General features: G+C 37.4%; 1 protein-coding gene across 1 annotated transcript; it reads right to left on the minus strand.

The window, feature by feature from the left end:
- Positions 1–4708: 4708 nt before the first annotated feature.
- LOC145684933 (uncharacterized) lies at positions 4709–7593 on the minus strand. The gene is made up of 2 exons (XM_081757289.1): positions 7494–7593; positions 4709–5032 (listed from the first exon to the last, which is right to left on the minus strand). Exons 1-2 carry the CDS (start codon positions 7503–7505, stop codon positions 4772–4774), a joined length of 273 nt encoding a protein of 90 aa, XP_081613415.1. The 5' UTR covers positions 7506–7593; the 3' UTR covers positions 4709–4771.
- Positions 7594–23533: the final 15940 nt, after the last annotated feature.

Consider the following 23533-nt stretch of genomic DNA (forward strand, 5'->3'; position numbering starts at 1 on the left):
CCACGTCTGGACGTGGGACTTTTTCTCCAAAATCGGGACAGGTGATAATTCTAATGCGTAGGGACCGAAAACAAAGTGCCATGTCGAATCGAAGATTTCTTCCTACAGTTCCTAGTTGCAGGGCCGCCCACAGGGGGGATGTATGGCGCAAGCTGCGCCATTGAGAAAAATTTGGGGGGGGGGGGATTTTACTCTACTTTCGAACTAGCAATTTTACTGTCGGAATAGCATTAAAACACGATTTTGAGAAGCTAATTTTCAAAAATTTTCCGGGGTGAACCCCCGTACCCCCTGCTTCGATACTCGATGAATGAAGTACCGCGCAAGTAGCCGTATGAAAGGAAAGGTTGGTTCGTTTTAAGAAAGAAGGGCCGCCCACAGGAGGGATGAATGGCGCAAGTTGTGCCATCGAGAAAAATATTGGGGGGAATAAAAAAAATTGGGAAAGAATTTTACTCTAATGTCGAATAAGTAATTTTGCTGTCGTCAGAATAACATTGGAACACGATGCGTTTTTTTTTTAATCTCGAGAATGAATCCCCCTACCCCCTGCTTAGAAACTCTATGAATGAAGTACCGCGCAAGTTGCTATATGAAAGGATGGCGCCAAGTTCTTGTGAACAACAGTTACAAACACTCAAGGAATCACTTTCAAATTTAGATTTGAAACTTGCCTATGTTGTCTGTTGAAAATTATAAAGTAGTTTGACATAATTATGAGCTAGTGGTAACCATACAGACAACAGCCAAGTTTCAAATCTAAATTTGAAATGAGCCAGTGAGTGTTTGTAACTGTTGTCCACCAGAACTTGGCGCCTATTTTTGTGATTTCAATTCTTTTTAAGGCCACTCGTACTTGGCTCTTTTACAGGAATGTTTTTTGTTGGATATCACTTCTTTTTTGTAGGCTAATTTCGAGGATAACTTTTTTTTTTTTTGTATCAAACTCAATAACTTGCAACTTTTGTCTTGCTTTTCATGTACAAGGGAATTATATCAATATATTGTAAAGAAAAAAATAATACTACTAATTGTAAAAAAAGAATACCTGTGCCATACACAGTGTGTAGAAGTTTTTATACCCTTCAATTTTTTTATAGAACATATTTAGTATTGTACACTACCGAGACCACTAATAAAAGTATTGCCATTTTTATAATTACTACTGCAACTACTACTACTACAAGCATTCTATACTACTACTACAGGAAATAAAAATAACAACAAAAATAACAATTACTAGTACTATAAAAACTACTGCTACACTGGGCAATAGTTTTTAGAGGACTTGAGTTTTGAGGAGGGAAGAGATTATTAGTTTTGGGGGGGAGTGCGCCATCAGCTTTGGGGGGGGGGGATGGGCACCCCTGCCTAGTTGAACATCTGTAGCAAGTTCTTTACCTATTAAAAAAAAAAACAAGTACTGTAGATTGGTTGATATAATAATTCTAAATGTTGTTTTCATATTTATCTCTTGCTACTTTTTATAGTAACACATTTTTAAAGGGCATGGTGGAAAATGGACTTAGTAGGTAATTAGAACATATGTTGTGTACTTAAATTTTGCAATTTTCCAAGCATCACTGTTAGATTTCATTTTAAACAAAAGAGAATTAATGTATCTTCTGTTCATAATTAAAAACTAATGCCTGTTATGAACGCGTCATGTATAGCAAATGCTAATGCACAATATGAGTCTCACAAATTTTCGGTATTAAAGAGATTAACATTTAACAAAATACAAGATAATTTGTAATTGTAACACATTTAATTGTATAAAAACCGATATCTTCATTATTTATGACATAAAGCAAAATATATTGTATAATTCATATTTCTTCGCTTAGACAAACTTCCATAACTACTCATATTTGTTAAAGAGACTTAAAATAACTTAAAATTTCCATTTTTACAAATATAGCTATTGCCTCCGCATGTACCACACAACTTCAAAACTTGAACCAGATGCCACTGCAAGAGAAATTGCTTCAGTTCATAAGTGGCGATAGTTCTACGTAGCCCTGTAATGCTTTTAAAGGTGTCTACGTTGACTGGCCTGTAAACTATACCCTGGCCGGTGAACGATGATTTCTGACAGCTTTGCACAAGGCCACGGCGGGCGAGCAGAAGACAGCAGGCCAACCAACCTTAGGCTCAGAACCTGTCGCGTCTCCATGGTAACCACCGCACATTGCCAAACTTTCACTCACCCATCTCACTCTCAACGAGGAAGCAGATGATTCTTTCCTTGCGCGAGAAGCACATGGCAACACCGCACTCCTCAGTCGTCCTCGCGAGCTGAGCTGTCAGAAATCATCGTTCGCCGGCCAGGGTATAGTTGACAACTGATTAAAATGTGTACCCTTGAAATGAGATCGTGTAAGTCTTAACGTCTAGGGGTTGGAGCTGATAACAACTATGACAACTGAGGGGGGAGAGTCGCGTAGCCTCTCGCGTGGGAAAATCAAGTATGACTAATTGGTCAGGTGGAACGACCTCAAGGAAAGAAACAAATCTTCTGATGGAAATCACGATAACAGATGTGTACCCTTGAATTGAGTTTTATCCCAACCTTTTAATTAAAGATACGCATCGGAAATATTTTTCTTATTTCATAGATGTAGAAAAATCTATTTAATAATGAACTAATGCTAACTTAACTTCTTTTTAAAGATTGGAAGTAAAGTTCCAGTTTGAAATTCTACAACCATGAAAATAAATTTGAATTATAGGAAGTAATTGCATCCAACTTGAAAATGTTACGAATCAGAGACTGTCAATATTTTAACATAAAGGGTTTTAAGTTTCTCTTGAAAGTTTAGAGAAACTAGGAACCAAAGATGTTAAGATTTCAGGCTACTAGCCTGAGACTATAGCTGGGGCTATAGTCGTATGTGGTGAGAATCATATTATTGCAGTTACAACAGTTAAAGAACCCCCAACACCAAATAAAAGGGATACGGTGGTTTAGTGACATACATTTACCTCTGGTGGGTGAGGTCCCTGGTTTGATCCCCGCACTGAATTTGTGGTGGACAACACCGTGTTCGTAGGTTTTCTCGGGATACTCCCTTTTCCTTCCACTTTTCCATTCTACCAATTCTTCCATCATTATTCATTTGCCTTAATAATCACCTTCCTTAGCGTAATGGACATAATCGAGGAATGTTAACCTAAAATATTTAATTTCATTTCATTTCTCGGCCAACACAGAATACATAATTACACTATAGATACCACGATTATATCGAAAACTGCAGTCCGCGTAGAGCTAAAGAAAGAGAGAATATATTTCTAGCACTTTTATGGCTTAAAACAAGTAAAAATAAAGTTGTTAGAAATATTAACACACATTTGAGTGTAAAGTATTGGTTCGTAGTTCTAATCAATTCTCTGGTATAATTTGACGTTCTTTCTTCTTTCATGATCTAGCCCTATTCTATTTCAAAAATTTTGCTCCTAGTCTCCTCCGATTTTAAAAATTTTACCCGCAGTTTTAAACGAAAGTTGGTACCATTAATTATATGAGCGGTTGCACTTGAACAACAACAATTTTTAAAAATATCATCTCTTGGAAAATTCACAAATTGTGTGGAACAAATTGTTAGGAGATTGAAGCCATATTTGTTTCTTTTACAAAATTAGATTTCGGAATATGTTGTCCTTGAGTAATTAAAATGAATGGAAGAGAATAAAATATATCGAATTTAACTCAAAAGTGAAACACTTCCGATATACCATATGATCAGAGGTGGCGTTTGTCACCAACTTTTTCCCGTGTATACGCCTATGATTACACTATCCAAGACCCATTAATTCACCGTCTTATATGCTAGATAACAATGCACGAATTTTAAGCAAAGCTAATTTGAGAAATTTTTGTGTCAATATACGATACGAGATCCAGACTAGGCTTAGTCTCATCTTGGTATCGTCTCGAATTACAAGTGTATGTCTCGATAACTTAAATCTCGTCTCGATTTATAAACGTCCATCTTGATTTACGGTCTCGTTTTGAAATTTAGAGACAAAACGAGACTCAGAACGAGACTAACCTCGGACCGTATCTAGTCCACCATCTTCTATTGTTTTTCATCCTGAGCCTAGATATATGACTAACAATAATATATGGCTAATAAAATACACCATTAGCTTACGGAACAGCTATATCGCTGGCTAAGTAAGTTTGTGGTAGACAACATTGTGTCCGTGAGTTTTCTCGGGTTCTCTCGTTTCCTCCCACATTCCCATTCCATCAATTTGTCCATCATCAATAGGCGTAATCGTGGAATTAAACTAAATGATTTTCGAAATAACTATACATAGATATTTGCAGCTAAAAATCTGGTTTTGTTGGTTATGTCTAATTAATTAATTCTAGTAGATATCTTGCAATTAATTCACGTTGACACCTCTTCCCTTTCACCTTGGAGGAAAGAATCTTTGAATATGATCAAATCATACATGTTCTGAATGTCTCTTTCATTACATATTTAACGGTATTTGCATAGTGTATATAGTTCTCTTTTCGTCTCAGTGACGTCACTGGAATATAACTCGGTATTTTGTTGTAAATTAGTCCAGTAACAAAGCATTTACGTGTGAAATTAGGCTCAGTAATTAGAAGTTATTGAAATTCATTAACTTTTTTCTTTTGCAAGCTTTGAGCTTTTCTAGGTGAACATAGAAAACAGAAATACGCACACAATTATATATATATTATAATAATTTATTTAATTTTGAACATAATAGCTAGCTATATGCTTTTTATTTAACCATAGAAGGGAGCGGCAGCAACAGCTGGGGCAGCAGCGTAGGTGGCGACAGCTGGAGCAGCGATGGCTGGGGCAGCGTAAGCGGCTCTGAGGACGGGAGCTCTGTAGGTGTTAGCGTAGGAGGTGGCGATTGGAGCAGCAACAGCTGGAGCAGCAACAACTGGGGCAGCGACAGCTGGAGCAGCGGCGTAGGTGGCAACAGCTGGGGCGCCAAGGTAGCCAGCAGAAGCGGCGGCGATCAAGACGGCGAAAACGATCTGCAATAGAAAGGTAGAACAAAATAAGTATTTTTTCTGATTATGTATAAAGTTTAAATCATTACAAGATAATATAAACGTTTGGACTCTCAAACTCTGAGTTATTATTGATTTTAACCTTTTGTAAATTACGAATATATGTTCAAGTGTTAATTGGAATATTACGTGCTAATTCTTTATATTTCAGTTGTAATATAAGTGCAGTAGAGGGCAGGGTGACACAAGTTTTCTTATACTTTAATTTCAAGCCACCAGATGGCAGTTTTCTTCTTATACTTTAATTTTAAATTACCAGATGGCAGTTTCTTCTTAAACTTTAATTTTAAGTCACCAGATAGCAATAGTATTGAATAGATTTTCGATACACCCTTAAACTTTACTTTCGATAGTCGCACTTTCATTAATCATCTTACCTAGAGGATAATCGTGGAACGCAAACCCGAAAGATTCAATTTCATGTTTTTTTTTTCTCCAATGGCAAAACATTTTTGTATGCGTTTCTAATATAAGAGACTTTTGGGTTCCTGAATGGTTAACTTACGTGACGTGTATACTCTGGAGTCCGATTCGTGGTAGAAATATTGATGAAATGTTGACATGGCATCGAAAGCTAGTAATCAAGAGGTACGAACCCGGCCCATAAGGCTTGCATTAGAGTTTAGCGTCCCTTTTAAGACCGAGGTTGTATAAGACATGGAACTACAGTTTAACTGGAATTCGAACCGTCTGAGTGCTCGCCCCAAATAGAACGTGAGTTTCCCTGGTCTATAAGAGCAGAGCAAGCTAAGCAAGTTCCAAGCAAGGGCCAACTTCCTGGCCAAGCAAGTTTGTGGTGGACAACCTTGTGTCCGTGGGTTTTCGAAAGGTACTCCTTTTTCTTCCTAATTTCTTGTTCTACTAATTCTTCCATCATTCACTTGCATTAATCATTGTAACGTTAGCCTAAAGGGAATAATGGTGGGACGTTAAACTGAGAGATTTTATTTCATTTTCAGTTACGCATCCTAAAGCAGAATGTAGGTTTACATGTTGGCCTACTATTCAAATATTTTCCCACATATCTACTCTTCCCGTGCAAATAACGGACATTTCAGCTGGTAATATATGTATATAAACTATGCGAATTGCGTTTATATATATATTCATCCTTGATATCTTTTAAAAATCGAGTATTTTTGAAAATAAAGGAGAAAATTTAATAGATTTTCCTTTAGCTTAATGGAAATGATTGTGGTACGTCAAACTAGATTTTTTAAATTTCATTTCATTTACTAAGAATTAGTTTTTATTTAAAAAAAAAAACGGACACTGAAAATACACTTTTGCGTAAAGTATCTCTTAAGAGATTTTTTAAAAAAAAAAAAACTACTTTTTGTAAATCTTTCAAAATAAAAGAATCATTAACTTGTTTTGCCTTTCGTGAAGAGATCCAGGTTCAACTCCAAACTGAAGCTGATGTAGATTGTTGAAAGCAACAGCGCCGCGCACCCACGGGCCCCACCTTCTCCGGACATCTCCAAAATTTCCTAAGTTCATATACATTTGTACATTTTCTCAATAAAACTGCACTTATTTAGCACAGAAATGATTGAGTAACATGAAGATTAAATCTTACACTTCATCTGTACTATTTCTCTTTTTATAAAATCTCTATTCCCGGTGGGAATATTCGGTCGAAAAGGTGTAAAATTCTTTTCAGGCAAGTCATCTTGAATGAGGTTTTCCTCATTGACACCACCAGACAAATGCCGAGGTGGTACCTAACATATAGGTTCCAGGCCGCTTCCTTCCTTTCCCAATCCTTTCTTCCTTCCCTTTCCCCGGATAGTGTGCTCTCCGAGGAACGTCATCCCTCATATGCAGTAGCGTAGCCAGGATGTGTGTTTAGGGGGGGGGGGGCAAGTGCTGTCATAGGTACATATAGAAAAATTACAAACAAAAAATATATATAAACATAAAAATATATATATAAAAATTACAAACATCAAAGTTCCAAAGTACATTGTCGGACCTCTTTGGGAGGCCCGGCCCCTCTGGCTCCCCTTCCCTACGCCACTGCTCATACGTGACAAGCTAAATGGCCATAGGTACCGAAAAGCCAGAAATCTAATTCCTAAATCCTAAATATTCTTATAAAAGCAATCTAGTTATTTTTTTCTGAAAATATGTGCGGAAGTATTTTACAATTACTTATCGTCTTTTCAGGTGCAGTAGGGCCTATAATACTCATTTAATATTTCATGGACGTAATGGCTTGTAGTACTGGACTTTACCAAACCTTGGACCGCCCTAACAAACAAAAAAAAAAAAAAAAAAAAAAAAAAAAAATCTGGATACGCGCCTGGTTGAGGTATACGTTTCATATATCCTCGATGCCAAATGAGGTACGTTCAACTCCAAAAATAAGCAAAAAACAAGATTTTAGAAGAAATCGAGATAGGATAGAAAGACAATATCTTACCAGCTTGTACATGTTGATGGTTGAGTTAGTTGTTACTGCTTTGGTTGAGCAAAACTAATGTAATGTTCTATTCCAGTGTCCAGTCTTTATATAGGGGAACCGCCTTCGCACGAAATGCATGGAGAAGTTGAAAATCTCCGCTGCAAGAATCATGAATAGAGGCCAAGGTTGCAACCTTGCTGTGAACAGAATAATCTGTGGATTGCAGAGCGTGTGTGAGAGTAATACGTCTAAACAACGGAAAGAAATTTGTTCTCTTTCGTTGTGGGAGAATAGCCATTCATGTGTGCTTTTTTTTAAAAAAGAAAAAGATACTTTTCATGTTCGTGTAAATTAAGGGGACGCTTTTTACAAAAATAAAGTATTACATGTTGGACATTCAAGGCGAGATTTACATTGTTTAAATTATTAAGTATGATACAGTGAATTCAAGAAAAATCTTGCGCACGAGATCAGCTTTCGGGCTGTCTCCTTTTGATAAAGTGTCGTGAAAGTGCTTTCTCGTCTCGAAAAGTGTGTGTGTTTCTATTGGAGGAGTCTGTCTCGTCTCGTATCTTGTCAGACGAATCTGTCTTGTTTTGTCTCGGATTTCGTTAAAAGAAATCTGTCTCATTTCGTCTTGTACTTCGTGAAGAGAAACCTTTCTCGTTTCGTCTCGTATCTTGTTAAGAGATATACATCTCGTTTCGTCTCGTATCTCGTAACAATAAATTTGTCTCGTTTCGACTCGTATCTTGTTACAAGAAATATGTTTCGTTTCGTCTCGGATCTTGTTAAAAGAAATCTCTCATTTCGTCTCATATCTCGTCATAAGAAATCTGTCTTGTTTCGCGTTGTGTCTCGTTACAAAAAAATCTGTCTCGTATCTTGTTACAAAAATCTGTCTCGTTTCGTCTCGTATCTCGTCACAAGAAATCTGCCTCACTTCGTCTCGTATCTCTTTACAAGAAATCTGTCTTGTTTTGTCTCGTATCTCGTCACAAGAAATTTGTCTCGTGTCTCGTAATAAGAAATCTGTATCGTATCTCACCACAAGAAATCTGTCTCGTTTTGCCTCGTGTCTCGTTATAGAAAATCTGTCTCGTTTCGTTGTCTATCTCGTTACGAGAAATCTGTCGCGTTTCTTCTCCTATCTAGTTACAAAAATCTGTCTCATTTCGTCTCATATCTCGTTACAAGAAATCTGTCTCATTTCATCTCGTGTCTCGTAACAAGAAATATATCTAGTTTCGTCTCGTGTCTCATCACAAGAAACATGACTCGTTTTGTCTTGTGCGCAAGACTATTCACGAATACTTCCCAATTGACAGGGTGTCATTTCCTTAATCCAATACAGTGATGAATGTAAGGAAGGAATGCGTAGTTTTACCTTCCTTTTTGCAAGATATTACGCAGAATGAAAATGAGAGGTCACGGTGGCTCAGTGGTAGAGCCCTCACTTCTGCTGCGAGGTGTCTGTGATTCATTTGCAGGACTTGTGAGTTCGTGTTGGACAACATCGTGTTTTTTTCAGGCTCCCACATTCCCATTCTATCAATTCTATCACAATTCCTCTTAGGCCCGTGAGACTCGAATTTGATTTCCGGCGGGAGATCATGTGCGGATCCACGTTAAGCTGTAAGCCCACGCCTCATATAGCCCGGTTGCTAAAAGGGACTCTAAACTCTAATCCAGTAATCGTCAAACCGTCGCTCCAATCGCGAGCTACTAGTAGTTCGTGGAGACATTTTCGCTAGATCGCGTCAACACTCCGGTTGGCTAACCTTGATTCCTGCACTGAGCTGAAACTAATGACTGGGGTTGCTGACGACAATGACTCCTCCGTGTGGCGTGGGGTTGTGCACTTTGTTTTTCATGTGTATATTAGACATTTGCTAAACGTTATATTTTTCGTGTGTATATTAGACATTTGCTAAACGTTATATTTTTCGTGTGTATATTAGACATTTGCTAAACGTTATGTTTTTCGTGTGTATATTAGACATTTGCTAAACGTTATGGTTTTCGTGTGTATATTAGACATTTGCTAAACGTTATGTTTTTCGTGTGTATATTAGACATTTGCTAAACGTTATGTTTTTCGTGTGTATATTAGACATTTTCTAATTTGGATGATTTGATTTTATATTTGCTAGAAATATAAGTTTATAGGCAATAAACAAATGTAAGATTTTTTTAAAAGTTGGTAGTTCTTTTGGTTGGTAACTCAGAAACAGTAGGAGTACGGTAGTTTAGAAACAGTAGGAGTACGGTAACCCAGAAACAATAGGAATACGGTAGCTCAGAAACAGTAGGAGTATGGTAGCACAGGATGGTACGGTAGCTCAGAAACTTCATAAGACGAAACAATCTGTTTTCAGTTTGGCGAAACAATCTGTTTTCTTTAGGCTACAGAGTATAAACATGGAACATAAAACTTAATTAATTAAAATTCTAGCCTCAAATTTCGTTTTAATCACCAATACAAATATTTTGATACATTTTTAAGTTATCTAAGAATACATAGATTATCTGTAGCTATCATATTTGTTCCAAAATAAACATCGGACAAATAAACAATATCATTCGGGTCTTTAACGATTTTGAGTAACAAAGTAAAATCTGTAGATAATGTTGCTACCACTCCCAAATTTACCGGTATTAGCCATGACTTCCAACAATGTATATTTATCCAAACTGTATTCAAAACATTCTTCATGAACATAGTGAAAGTGGTTGTCAGCCTCCTCGGATATGTCTCCTTCCGTCTTATTGTGTGTTATAGAAGAAAAATCTCGTCCAGTTCTTTACCAGGAGGTAATGTGCCTAAGATCGATGACACATTCCCGCACTGGACGGCGATGCTGATACGTTGGAAAAGGAATGCAGTAGCTCGGGGGTCACCAGTTTTGATTGCTATTCGATGACAAACTTCATTAATGAAATTAGATCCTTCGTGACCCCAAGACCCACTGGTTTCTATTGCTACTGTTACAAACCAATATTTGTCCAATAGGTTTGAGTATTTTAGTCTTTTGTCTGATTCTCTGTGAGCGGCGACGAGACCTGCCTGAATTGAAGAATGGGGTAAGTTGGAAGGAGCAAACGTATCGGAACATGTGAAATCCCAGACTAGTGCTTTTCCATTTTTCCACGGTACCAAGGTCATGCCATCAGGCCTTTTACCATCAGAGCGGCAACAACCATTTGGTTCTTTTATTGAAGGAACTCCCGCTGAAACGAGGGCTCTACAAATAATGTCGTTTACAATATGATGTCGAGATTGTCTTCCCGCACTTTTTTTTACATGAAAAGCCATGTAATCCTTTATTATCAACATATGCGTTGCAAGCAGGACAAAAGTGAGGCTCACAAATATTAGCACCTAAGCGCAGAGCTGTAGCAATACGAAAGCCTCAAATTATGTATTGTATGCCCCTTGCTTATTGGAAGTATTTGGACCTAAATTCAAAACAGCGGATTTCAAGATGGCCGCCATGATGCCAAATGGCACCATCTAGTACCCCTGCACCCCAGTTACTGACATCCAAAGTTTCATCATCTTTCCTGAAGCCGTTTCAAAAATACAAGGGTGGTGCTTAGACTTTTTCCTCACCCTGTAGAAATTTTAACTCTAAGAAATAGAAGAGTAACCTAATAAAAGATTTGACTCTAACGTAAAGGTAACCTAATTAAAGCCTTGTAAGGGAGCTGTAAAGAACAGAATAAGAATAGTAGTTCGCGGTAGTCGTAGTGTAGCGAAACGTAGGTAGATCACAACGAGACATTTTGCCTATTTTGGATTCTCCCATCATCATCTTCATGTATTCAATCATCATTATACATTTGTAATCGAAATAAAAACAAGATACTTCCTATTTTTCTACCTTTCCCAAACTGCTGAGATATTATTCTTTCTTTTTCATAGTTTCTGTCTGCTTCCTAAAACCAATCTCAGCCATGATTATCTCTCAGGTCAGCATAACTCTACACTTCCTATTTTTCAATTCTTACAATTTCGTGTTGAGGTGGACAACACAGAAGAAACAGAGAACAAAACCACTGAATAGTCCAAACAAAGGACTTTTATCACGTTGGAGAATCAAGAAGGTAAGAAGAGGTTAATTTCAGAGGAAGCATCTTCATCAAAGACGTGAGGCCATCCGTAGCTACATACCACTCATATGACAGTGGTGTCATACTGACAGGAGCCATCACCATTCTGAAGGAACATTGCCCCTTTCACGATCTCGCAAGGAGAGAGAAATTGACATCCTTACTAGAGGTCAGGATTCAGGTACCTGCCAATTGGACACCAGGAACGTAAAAAAGCTATAGGTGCTCTCGCAGAATTCTGTTTGACACCTTACCAGCAACTAACATAAATATGAAATGAAATGAAATGAAATCTTTAAGCTTAACGTCCCAAGTTATGCTCTTTAGGCTAAGGGAGAGAACGATTAAAGCAAGTGAATGATAATGGAAGAATTGGTGCAATGAGAAAGTGGAAGGAAAATGGAGTAGCTCGAGAAAACCCACAAACACGATGTTGTCCCCCACAAACTTACTTGGCTGGGGATTGAACCAGGGACCTCATGCACGAGAGGTAAGCACTATACCACTGAACCACCGCGCCCCGCAGCTAATAATATAAGGATTCTGTAAGCTGCATCGTGACTCACAAGGGAACATCTTATATTGATAGTAGCATTGCCCAATCAAACAATGCGCAATCGATAGAGGAGTGAAGGAAAGTGAGAAATCCAAAATTTTATAGGCCGACACCCAGAAACACGGGAGATACAGAGGAAAGAAGGATCTAGAATCATGGGAAGATAGCAATGCAAAAGATACACTGACACAGAAAGAACTTTATTTTGTGCTCAGTTGGCAACACTGCATTATATATGGTGTTATTGAGCACGTCTGTGAGTACGATGTTTGCTTACTGTACTGTTATGTAAATATCATTTTGATTACTTTAATCATTTTGAAGTTCTTTCTGTATCAGAGTATCTTTTGCATTGCTATCTTTACATGATTCTAGATCCTTCTTTCCTCTGTGTCTCCCGTGTTTCTGGGTGTCGGCCTGTAACATTTTGAATTTCTCACTTTCCTTCACTCGTCTATCGATTGCGCATTGTTTGATCGGGCAATTCTACTATCAACATAAGATGTTCCCTTGTCAGGTATAGTACATCCTTTCCTTCACTTTACTTGCCTCTCTTCGATCTTTTCCATTAATGAATTTAGCGTGCATCATTTATTGTTATTCCTAATTTAATTTATAATTGCAGTACTAATTTGATCTCAGCGGGATAATTTATCTCGCAATGCTGAGTACTATTCCTACATTTTCTAAGAGATTTTCCTCCCTAAACTCAGTACTCCAAAAGCAGTACCAAACCTAGGGCGGTCAGGACCCATGATGATCTAAATGCCTTTTTTAATTGAATGATACAGTACATGGTCATTACATCAGTTCCTGTCATTAGAATTCTAGACTACAAATCTTTACATTCTGTATGGAAAATCGAACCTGGAACAAGGGTGCAATAAAATTATGCAAGGTAATCATTATCATATAAGCTTCTGAACTTTTGAATATTTAGGTATCTCTGTTGCAATGTATATATTAGACCGTTCCTTGATTTCCAAGTTGTAAATGTTTATTGTGCTATGAAAGCTAGGTTGAGGTGTTTTCAATCAAATAGGTGATTTTCCGGCCTTGAGTAATAATGTATACGACAACCGTTCCATAACTTTTGCAACCTGAAGAATTTGTAAGAGCAAAACAAACGTTATTTTCATCTTCTTTATTTATTACACATAAGAATCATACGAAAATGCAGAGAAGAAGAAATTCAGTTACAGCTTAGTTATTTGTACACAAACCAACCATCTGTCATGTAAAATATAGGTACTTTCAGTGTTAGAATGGAATTTGTCACGAGAAGCAATTCGAGTTTTTTTTTTTAAAACTTCTGTTTTTGATTTAAGCGATGAGCTCGGCCTACGTCGTTTCTCTCTCAAAGAACGGAAAGAAGCTGAGTACAGAAAGAAACAAAATTCTGATGAGTGCACATTGAACCTTGTTATTTCATAAAGGTTGTCAGAAATTTTGACTGCCATTTAACCATACTGATTATGAGTGAGTGCTGCTATTTGCGTATCGTGGGCCAAGTGGGTGCCTGAGCCGTTCAGTCCACTGTGAGACGGGTAGAAGCAGTATTGCCAATAACCTCTGAAAAAATAGGCTAGATGTAATAACTTACATACTTTTTTTTTACAAAATAAATACAAATATTATTTAAAAAGTAGTTAACAAGGAACACAGATAACATGATAAGTCATTAATTACCGTTGAGTTTATTTTTCTAGTCTCTGTATTAACATAGATTTTTGGGTAATTCAAATTTTGGTCACATTGTAATTTCTGTGGATGGCAACACTGATTATTCTTTCAATTCGTATTTTCGGGTGTAGAATAGCATTATTTTTTTCTATCTATTATTCTGATAAGTTACCTTTCATTATCTCTTCTCACTTACGAAAAACAGACAAAAGAAAAATTGTTAGTTTTTGAAAAGTGTATTTAGTAGTCTGCCCCCTTAACGTGTTTCCAGCGTGCAAAGGTCCCATTACCCAGCATCAGTCACAGTGTGGTGGGATTTGAGCTTCAACTACACAACACAGCCCCATTTTTGTGAACAAGGTGTGAAGACATCGGTTATCGCGTACCAAATCACAGCACTAGAGTCCATTGTCAAACCACTGTGCATAACCGTGCTTCCCAACAGTGGACTTTAGAAAAGGTTTCTGTTTCCGCAAATAAGCCACAGTCAATACCGGAGTGGCTACCAGCCAACGTCCCAGAAACCGCTCGACTACAAACTATGGTTAGTGTTTCAATCAATGTATGAAGGGTCCCTAATATGGACACCCTGAAGCTCGTCACTCCGCATTGACATTAATCGCAATTCCATTGACGAGTGAATCGACAAACTTCAAGCCTGCATCCGGGTGGACATTTTGAAAACTGATTGGCGCTGTTAATGCTAGCTTGGCTTCTCGAAGACAGTTGGGGTATAATAACCAAACTTTGCGTGTTAATAATGAAAATGTAGATAAGCACATCCCAATCTTTCTGATGTCGCGGACCCCTCCTAGCGATTATTAATTCTCCGCGACCTCGCATGAAATCAAAAATATTATATATATATATATATATATATATATATATATATATATATATATATATATATATATATATATATATATATATGAATTTATAATATTATAAATTCAACATTCAACTAATGGTATGCGTGACGCATGTTTCAGTCCTACAGGGTCGTATCCAGAAGTAGTAGGACTGATTTTTTCCCGCCCGCGCGGAGCAATGTAGGGGGAGGCTGCAAGACTGGATGTTATGGAGAGGAGCCTTGGGAACAGGTGACGCCCGGCGGCAGTCGCCTGCGTGCGTTAGTTGCAGATTTTACGTGGAAGTACTCACACGGCTGCGAAATCGGATCACACGCGTGCGACCAGACCTGGTAGGGAAATGGAAGCTCCACCATGACAACGTGCCATGCCACGGCGCGTGGGTTGTGAGGGATCTCCTGACCAAATTCGGCGTTTCCACGTTGCCTCATTCCCCCTTACAGCCCTGATGTGGCACCGCCGGACTTCTTCCTGTTCCCCTGTATCAAGAGGCAGCTTAAGGGGCATCGTTTCGACTCGGTCCAAGCGGCAATGACGAGGGCGTTGAACGACATCCAGGAGGACGACTTCCAGAAGGCCTTCGCGACCTGGAAGGCTCGCTACCAGAAGTGTGTGAATGCCCAAGGGGCCTATTTTAAAGAGTACTAGCAGCGTTCACCCCGCTTCGCTGGGGTCACCCCGGAACGCAATAAACTTTGTTACTTAGATAATTTTTACTTTTTCGCTTTCAAGTGATATGATAAAAACCATAGAAGATTGCAGTAAATGTTAACATTATATCGCCTGTCATTTATGTTAACCCGCCGAGTGACACGGTCATGTGGGTTGCATATAAATACGGTTAGATTTAGCTATGATGAGCTAACAAAGGATTTCTACGTTATGGACACTTGAATGGTCAATTATCTCAAGACACTGGTAATTGAAAATTAAAGTGATATGATAAAAACCATCTAGGGTCCAAATCTTAATAACCCCCCAAAAATGAAAGAAATTGGTTCAGCCGTATTAGCGTGATGAGCTAACAAAGGATTTGTACGTTCTCTTTTATATATATAGATAGATGAAGTTGATGTACCAAAATGTTCAATATTAAAAAAACAAAGTCCTACTACTTCTGGATACGACCCTGTATTTGGTATTTTTTATATTTTCTTTCATTTTTTAGTATTCTATTTTTGTCAATCGGTTGAGACCTAAGTAATATGAATTAGAAATGTCCCAGGAATGAGAAATATGAAAAAGGTTTCTCTTCTTGTCTCGTAAATTTTTGTAGAATTCTCTTCTGATTTTCGATTCTCGGAAAGCTTTTCTCATCACGTCTCGAAACTTTTCTTGTCCCGTTTTGTAAATAATGTACAAAATTTATGGCCTAATTTTTCAAAGAAAAACTTCTTAAAGTTTATTAGAATATTACCGCGCCATAAGAACTCCACGAAAGGTGTGATAAACAACTTTAAACCATATTTATTATTGGAGTATATTCTAATAATGACTTGTGTATCTTTAAACGTTTATAAATACCGGTACACTTCATTGTGTTCTTGCAATCACGTTATCAATATATTGTTTTTTTTTATACTCTGAATCACGTAATACTAAAACAGTGCTTCCAAACTAACAATAAAACTTGAGTAAACTAGTGTTGCACACGGGACTTCAGAAATTTCTCGTCTTGTCTGGAATTATGAAAATGGTCTCCTCGTCTCGTGGCAGCACTAGTTAATATGAAATGAAATCTTTTAGTTTAACGTTCCACGTTTTTGACCATTAGGCTAAGGGATACAATGATCAAAACAAGTGAATGATGATGGTACAATTGGTGGAATGAGAAAGTAAAAAGTAAATGGGAGTACCCGAAGAAAACCTACGGACACGATCACAAATTCACTTGCTCGGAGATCGAACCAGGGACCCGACGCACCAGAGGTAAGAGCTCTGCTACCGAACCACCGTGCGCCCCGGCATTAGTTGAGTTAGGTTCAAACGTCCCGTTTAGCAGCGAGGCTATATGAGACAAAGACTTAAAACTTAATTGTGGGGTCTGACCAATTTGAGACCCTGCCAGGAATCGAACACGGCTCACCGGTGCTGAAGACAAAACCGACTGAAGAACGAGCAGTAGGTTAAAAAAAATGGACGAAGTGTGAGAAATGAAATGAAATGAAGTTTTTCAGGTTAACGTGCCACGATTATGCTCTTTCAGGTCAAAGGAGATGATGATTAAGGCAAGTAAATGATGATAGAGAATTAGTGGAATCAGAAAGTTGGAGGGAACAGGATTATCCCGAGAAAACTCTCGGACACGGAAGTAAGGTGGATAATATAAGGAAAGGACATATGATATAAAATGAAAGAACTAGCATAAGCTAAGCAGAGAAACGAGTCCTCCCACTTACACGTCACCCAGCAAACCTTTGATTGAGAGAAGATCACCCTCAAGTCAGTGAATTTAGTAAACGCTGGTTTATTCTCCCTTTTTTAACGCTTCCTCAAGTGTGCCGCTAAGATCAAACTGCCCCATTCACCCCTGCCCTCGCTACACCACCACTGGGATTTTTTTTATGTGAATATAGATATTCCCTTTCACAATCAGAGTCTTTGAAAGTCAAAAATGAAGGGGAAAGAAAAAATGAAGTTACAATAAAGTGGCATGAGGATTACAGGTGATGATAAAGAATCAAAAGAATCAGAGAGGGAGGGAGAAGATGGAATATTTGATCCAGAATGGAAGAGAAAAGTGGCTACTACAAGGAAGATTTATTTTGCACTTCGTAAAAGAAAAAAAAAGTGGAAACTATAAAAGAGTTCAATAGCGCAAGTATAGACTTGAGACCTTAGACCATTTTTTGTTCATTCATTACTATTGTTACCCACGAGATGAGAAATTTCTGTCTCGTCTCGAAAATGAGACGAGAAGTTCATTTTTAAATTCAAGACGAGACAAGACATTTGACGAATCTCGTGTGAGCAACCAGTTCCCCCACGTCTTAGATTTTAACCATTATTTTAGTGTTACGGGATTCACAGTACAAAAACTATAAAGTGTTAAAGTGATTGTACGAACCCAATGAAGAACATGTATCAACGTTTGAAGTGATTACACAGTATATATCAGTGGCGTAACAAGACGGGGGGGCAAGGGGGCATTGCCCCCCTTAAAGTTCTGGGAGAAGTTATTGGGGGCGCCGAAGGCGCCTAATGATTACTTTGCCTTTTTTTGAAAGCCGATTGAAGAATGAAAAGTTTATGTACAAAAGCAGTGTTTTGTATGCACTGCCAAATCTTCGACAAAATATAGAGTGCAGTGCTTTGTATTATTATTACTAATTAACACTTTTTCTGTTCCTTTTGTGATGATTGTCTAGGGCACGTTTGATACAATAAAATAAAGAAATAAAAATTATCTATAGGCTATGACAGTCAAGCAGCGATATAAACATTTTCTTAATCCTTTGTCGCTCCTCATTATGTACGGGCGACATAATGCTTCGATAGAATAAAAAAGGAAATAATGTTACAATGGCGGAGCATTGTAAATATATTAATTATTCCTTTTGTCGCCCCTAACTGTAAAGGGGTACCTTCGATAGAATAAAAAAGAAATAATATTGCACCAAGGGGCGCTGTAGATATATTAATTATTCCTTTTGTCGACCTTGATTGTATAGGGCGCCATCAATAGAACAAAAAGGGATATAATATTGCACCAGGGGCACTGTATATATATTAATTATTTCTTTTTTTCGCCCCTGATTGTAGACCTATAGGGGCGCCTGTGATAGAACAAACAAGGATGTAATATTGCACCAAGGGCGCCGTAGATATATTAATTATTCCTTTCGTCGCCCCTGACTGTATAGGGGTGGCTTCGATAGGATAAAAAGGAAATAATATTGCACCAAGGGCGCTGCTCGTCCTTTATTGTATAGGGCGCCTTCGATAGAACAAAAAGGGATATAACATTGCACCAAGGGCGTTGTAGATATATTAAATATTTCTTTTGTCGTTCCTGATTATATAAGGACGCCTTCGATAGAACAAAGATGTAATATTGCACAAAGGGCGCTGTAGATATATTAATTATTCTTTTTTTTCCCCCTGATTGTATAGGGGCGCTTCGATAGAACAAACAAAGATGTAATATTGCACCAAGGGCGCTGTAAATATATTAATTATTCCTCTTATCACCCCTGATTGTATAGGGGCGCCTTCGATAGAACAAACAAAGTTGTAATATTGCACCAAGGGCGCCGTAGATATATTAATTATTCCTTCCGTCGCCCATGACTGTATATGGGCGCCTTCGATAGAATAAAAAAGAAATAATATTGCACCAAGGGCGCTGTAGATATATTAATTATTCCTTTTGTCGCCCCTGATTATATAGGGGCCTTTGATCTTAATATTGCACTAAGGGCGCTGTACATATATTAATTATTCATTTTGTAGCCCCTGATTGTATAGGGCGCCTTCGATAGAACAAACAAGGATCTCCTCATCTACCGCGCAGGAAACAGACCCCGAAAAGACTAGAACACTCGCAGACATCCGCGAAAAATTACCAATTCAACACCGCAGAAGAGAAATTACGCGTAACCTATTATGAATGTTTGGACAATATCATTTGCAAAATTTAGCCGATTCCATCAGCTTGAACTGAAGAAGTATCGTGCAATAGTGGATGTAATTCTGGAAGAAACTTTTCTCACGACATTAGTGACATTTTAAAAGAATACCATGTCAATCCGAACCGACTACAACTAAAGATGCAACAGTTACTCACCACTATTCCCACTTCAAAAAATCTGAGAGACCTGCTTGAGAACTTCAAGAAACTCTGTAAAGAAACAAGAGAGTTGTTTCCTGAAGTGTTGAAAGTCCACGTCTTCTGGTTGTCATCCCGGCGACATCTGCAACTGCCGAGAGAAGTTTCTCAATGTTCCGGCGATTCAAAACTTATCTGAGGTCCACAATGACCCAGGCAAGACTGAACCATTTTGCAGTTCTTAATGCAAACTCAGACAGGCTTGACTCACTAGACGTGAAGGAACTGTGTAGAGAATTCACAAATAGCTCCTACCGTACAACTGTCTTCGGAAAAGTGTGAATTCTACTCTTTGAAGTGTGCAGTTTTTGTCAAAATGAGCTATAGGATCACAGCGGCTCGATATTTTTTACATTGAACATTTAGTCAATTTGAAACTATATTATTCCGTTCTTTTTTCCCACCGCTTCTATGCCTATCAAATTTTGAACTTTTTATATATATATATATATATTTCAACTTTAATGAAGAAAGTACTTTCCACCTTTGTTCCCCATTATAAGAAGAAAAAGAGACTTAATTACTGCATTCTGAAGAAAAATAAATATGAGAAGTTCAGGAATCAAGAATAATCGATCACTCATAACAAAAAGAAGGGCAAATATATTAACCCTTTGGGGACTTTTGGTACAGATCTGAACCATGTCGTCGACCTTCCGAATTTGGTTTATAAATCTCTAGTAAAGCTTTTCACATTGTGCTTTTTGGATTTATTTAAGCGGGGAAGCAATCAAAGAATGTGCTTCATGGGCATTTTGCAGTCACGCTTGCGATACCTGGGAGCAGTGACGTCACAAACATGGACGAAGGAAGAAAGAAAAGGAAAAATTTTATTGCTCTTTTTTTTTAAAAAAAAATCCTAACACATCGCTATTAATCCTAGAATCATGGTCCATACCTAGTTGTGTTCATAATAAAGAAATGTTTCCAACTGTACCACTCAAATTTCTCTATTGTGTACCAGAAGCGGGAATATCCCACCCAAAATGGAAAAAAGGGGATTTTTTCAGATCTTTTTTTCTTTTTCGGGAATTCCTCCCCTCAGGTACATGAGAGTGGTACCGTTTGAAACCTATCACCATTCCAAACAAAACAAGGTACAAACCATGATCGTAGGGTAAATAGCGATTTTTCAAAAAAAAAAAATCAATTTTTTCCCTATTACACATTTTTAGTCAACGTGCTTAGTAAAGTAGCTATAGGTCATCCCTATTTGCCGTAGGATTGTGGTCTGCACCTAATTTTGTTCGTAATGATGCAATGTTTCCAACGGTACCACTACCATTGTGCTGTCATGTACCTGAGGAGATAAGATTCCGAGAAAGTTAATTTTTGAAAATTTGAATTTCCCGCTTTTCTTTATTCATTTTGGGCGGGAATTTCTCCCCTTAGGTACATGATAGGGACATGCAAGTGATACAATTTAAAACGCTGGTTCATCACAAACAAAAAGGTACAAACCATAATTCTAGAATAAATAGCGTTGGTGCTAGAGCTGATTTACTAAATTTCCCTCCACATTCTTGGTAATAATTACTAATGTATTGTTATTCAATAAGCTCTAGTGTCAAGAGTGTTCATTGTGGGAAAGTTTTTTTTTTTTGGAATGAAACAAAGTTTTTTTGGTAACATTTGCATGTCCATGTTGTGTACCGGAAGGAAGAAATTCGCAGGAAATGGGGACTTTAAAAAAAATCATTTTTTTCCCAATTTGGACAGGAATTTTATTGCCTTGGGTACATATTAGAGAAATTTACAAATTAGGAAAACACTGTTTCATCTTATATATAAAAGAGAACGCACAAATCCTTTGTTCCCTCATCACGCTAATACGGCTGAACCAATTTCTTTCATTTTTGGGGGGTTATTAGGATTTGGACCCTAGATGGTTTTTATCATATCACTTTAATTTTTAATTACCAGTGTCTTGAGATAATTGACCATTCAAGTGTCCATAACGTACAAATCCTTTGTTAGTTCATCATAGGTATTACCTGACCAGGATATTAGTGCGGTTTTTCGTGGAGGGCGCTAGTGTAGTGTTTACATCAGTTTCTAGGTAAGCGCGGTGGGACAGGGGAACGGAGAGCGTCACTCTGCAGTGTATCCAACGATTTTCAAAAGTTGCAATTTACATGTTATAAGTAGCCTAATCTGTTTCGCTTAATAAAGAACTCCATAAATTATATAGTTGTTATTGAATGCAGTAATGGTTATTCATGCAGTAATGCAGATGTATTGTGGATAATGGCATATGCATGGAAATGAACAATTTAAGAACAACATAGCATACAAGTGAGTTTCTACCGTGTATTAAGCAGAGAATATATATATAAAAAAATTGATTACGTTTTATTTGATTTCATTATAAAACAGTAGAAACCTGTAAAACTCAGTAATAAGATGTAATGACTAAAATATTAATTATGGGTTGGTAGCTTAGATACTTGCGCAATATCTTGTAACTGTAAGTTTAAATCAAGTTAAGGCTCGCGATGCTTGTATTTGTTTTAATGTAGGTCTATTGATTGACAACTAAATTATTTTCTTGAGTTGTAGCCAAGAAAGAATTCCGATACGTTTCCACTCGAGAACTGTGGAAGTTCTCTCCGTTGGTCTATTGGCTAGCGCATGTGTCTTTGTCGTACGTGGTTCTGTGAGAGCCCAACAATTAATTTTACAATGTTTCACTTTCATTAATCATCTGTCTCCTCTAGCATAAAGAGCATAATCATGGGACGTTAAACTAAAGAAATTTCATTTCATTGTTTCGATTAATGTGAACCCTTTGGGGGAAAAGGAAGTGAAGAAGAAATTTTCCTTAATTTTTTAAAGTGCTACGGGATTGGATAGCTTGTCTTTCGGGATTGCCTTGTAAAACCTGATTACAATGTATCTTTCTTTTAGGATTATAATCGTAATCCAGCCTTTTGGTAAATGTGAAATAAAAGTATCGATAAAACATCAGCGTATGGGTAATGTAAGCATAAATATCATTGGTTCAATACACAATAAATTCACAACTTTTATTTATGAGTATAGAAATTCCCTTTGAACTCCCTCTGAATTTCTTTCAGACCCTAGGTCTCTTGTGACAAAGAATTAATTCTATTATCTGTTTTCATACACAATATAATTTTGAAACTTGGGAGCCTAGTGTTGTCTTTGTGTCTGTAATCATTTGTCGATTGACTTCAGAAGACTGAGTTTAGCCCGTGAGCATAAGTTGCATATAGTTCAAACATATCAGATGTACGGTCTTGTTTAACAAATCCTGTGTGCACATATGAAATTCAAAGACAAAGGTAATCAATCGTCTTTAAACAGCTGTATTTTTATTTCAAGTGTAAGTACTAAAATGTGCTACGTAGATTTCCGGCCAATTGTTTCATCGCCGGTATCTTTGAGCAATGAGATAGCAGTGCAAGACAAACTTCGTTCTTCTAACTTGATATTTTGAAAAACTTACGCAAGTGGTTTTGTTACTTAAATACATATCTATTCACTCTAATCAATTTCAAAAGTACCATTAACTTTATAATAACATAATGAATGTAAGAGTTACCCTGAAAATGTATTTTGTATTTCTTTTTTAATATGAAATTCATTTTTTCTGAATTTCACGAGCTATAAGAAATCAATTGTCAGGCTCCCCACTTTAAATTTTAATCGCTCCCCTACCGCCTCAATGTAACATTGGGTTTATTTCTTTTAAATATTTTTTTTTTCAAAATATGGTAGAAATACTGGATTTTTAAATTACCAAACCATGCTAAATAATGACAGGTTAGATATCAGAGAAAGTTATCTTTATCTACCTTCTTAATTAGGGGCGGATCCAAATCTCCTTCGGAGGCGGTTAGATTATCAGTTTCTCTCTCACCAGTCTTTTGCAGCACATCCGAAAATGATCTCAATGCAAATTTGTTACTGAAGGTACTGTCAATCGATCGATCACATGGTCCAAATTGGTAGCAATTTCGAAGACGCATTATCTCAAAACTACACA

The sequence above is a fragment of the Thermobia domestica genome, chromosome 5, assembly GCF_964235325.1.
Source record: "Thermobia domestica chromosome 5, izTheDome1.hap1.1, whole genome shotgun sequence".
NCBI classification, from domain to species: Eukaryota; Metazoa; Arthropoda; class Insecta; order Zygentoma; family Lepismatidae; genus Thermobia; species Thermobia domestica.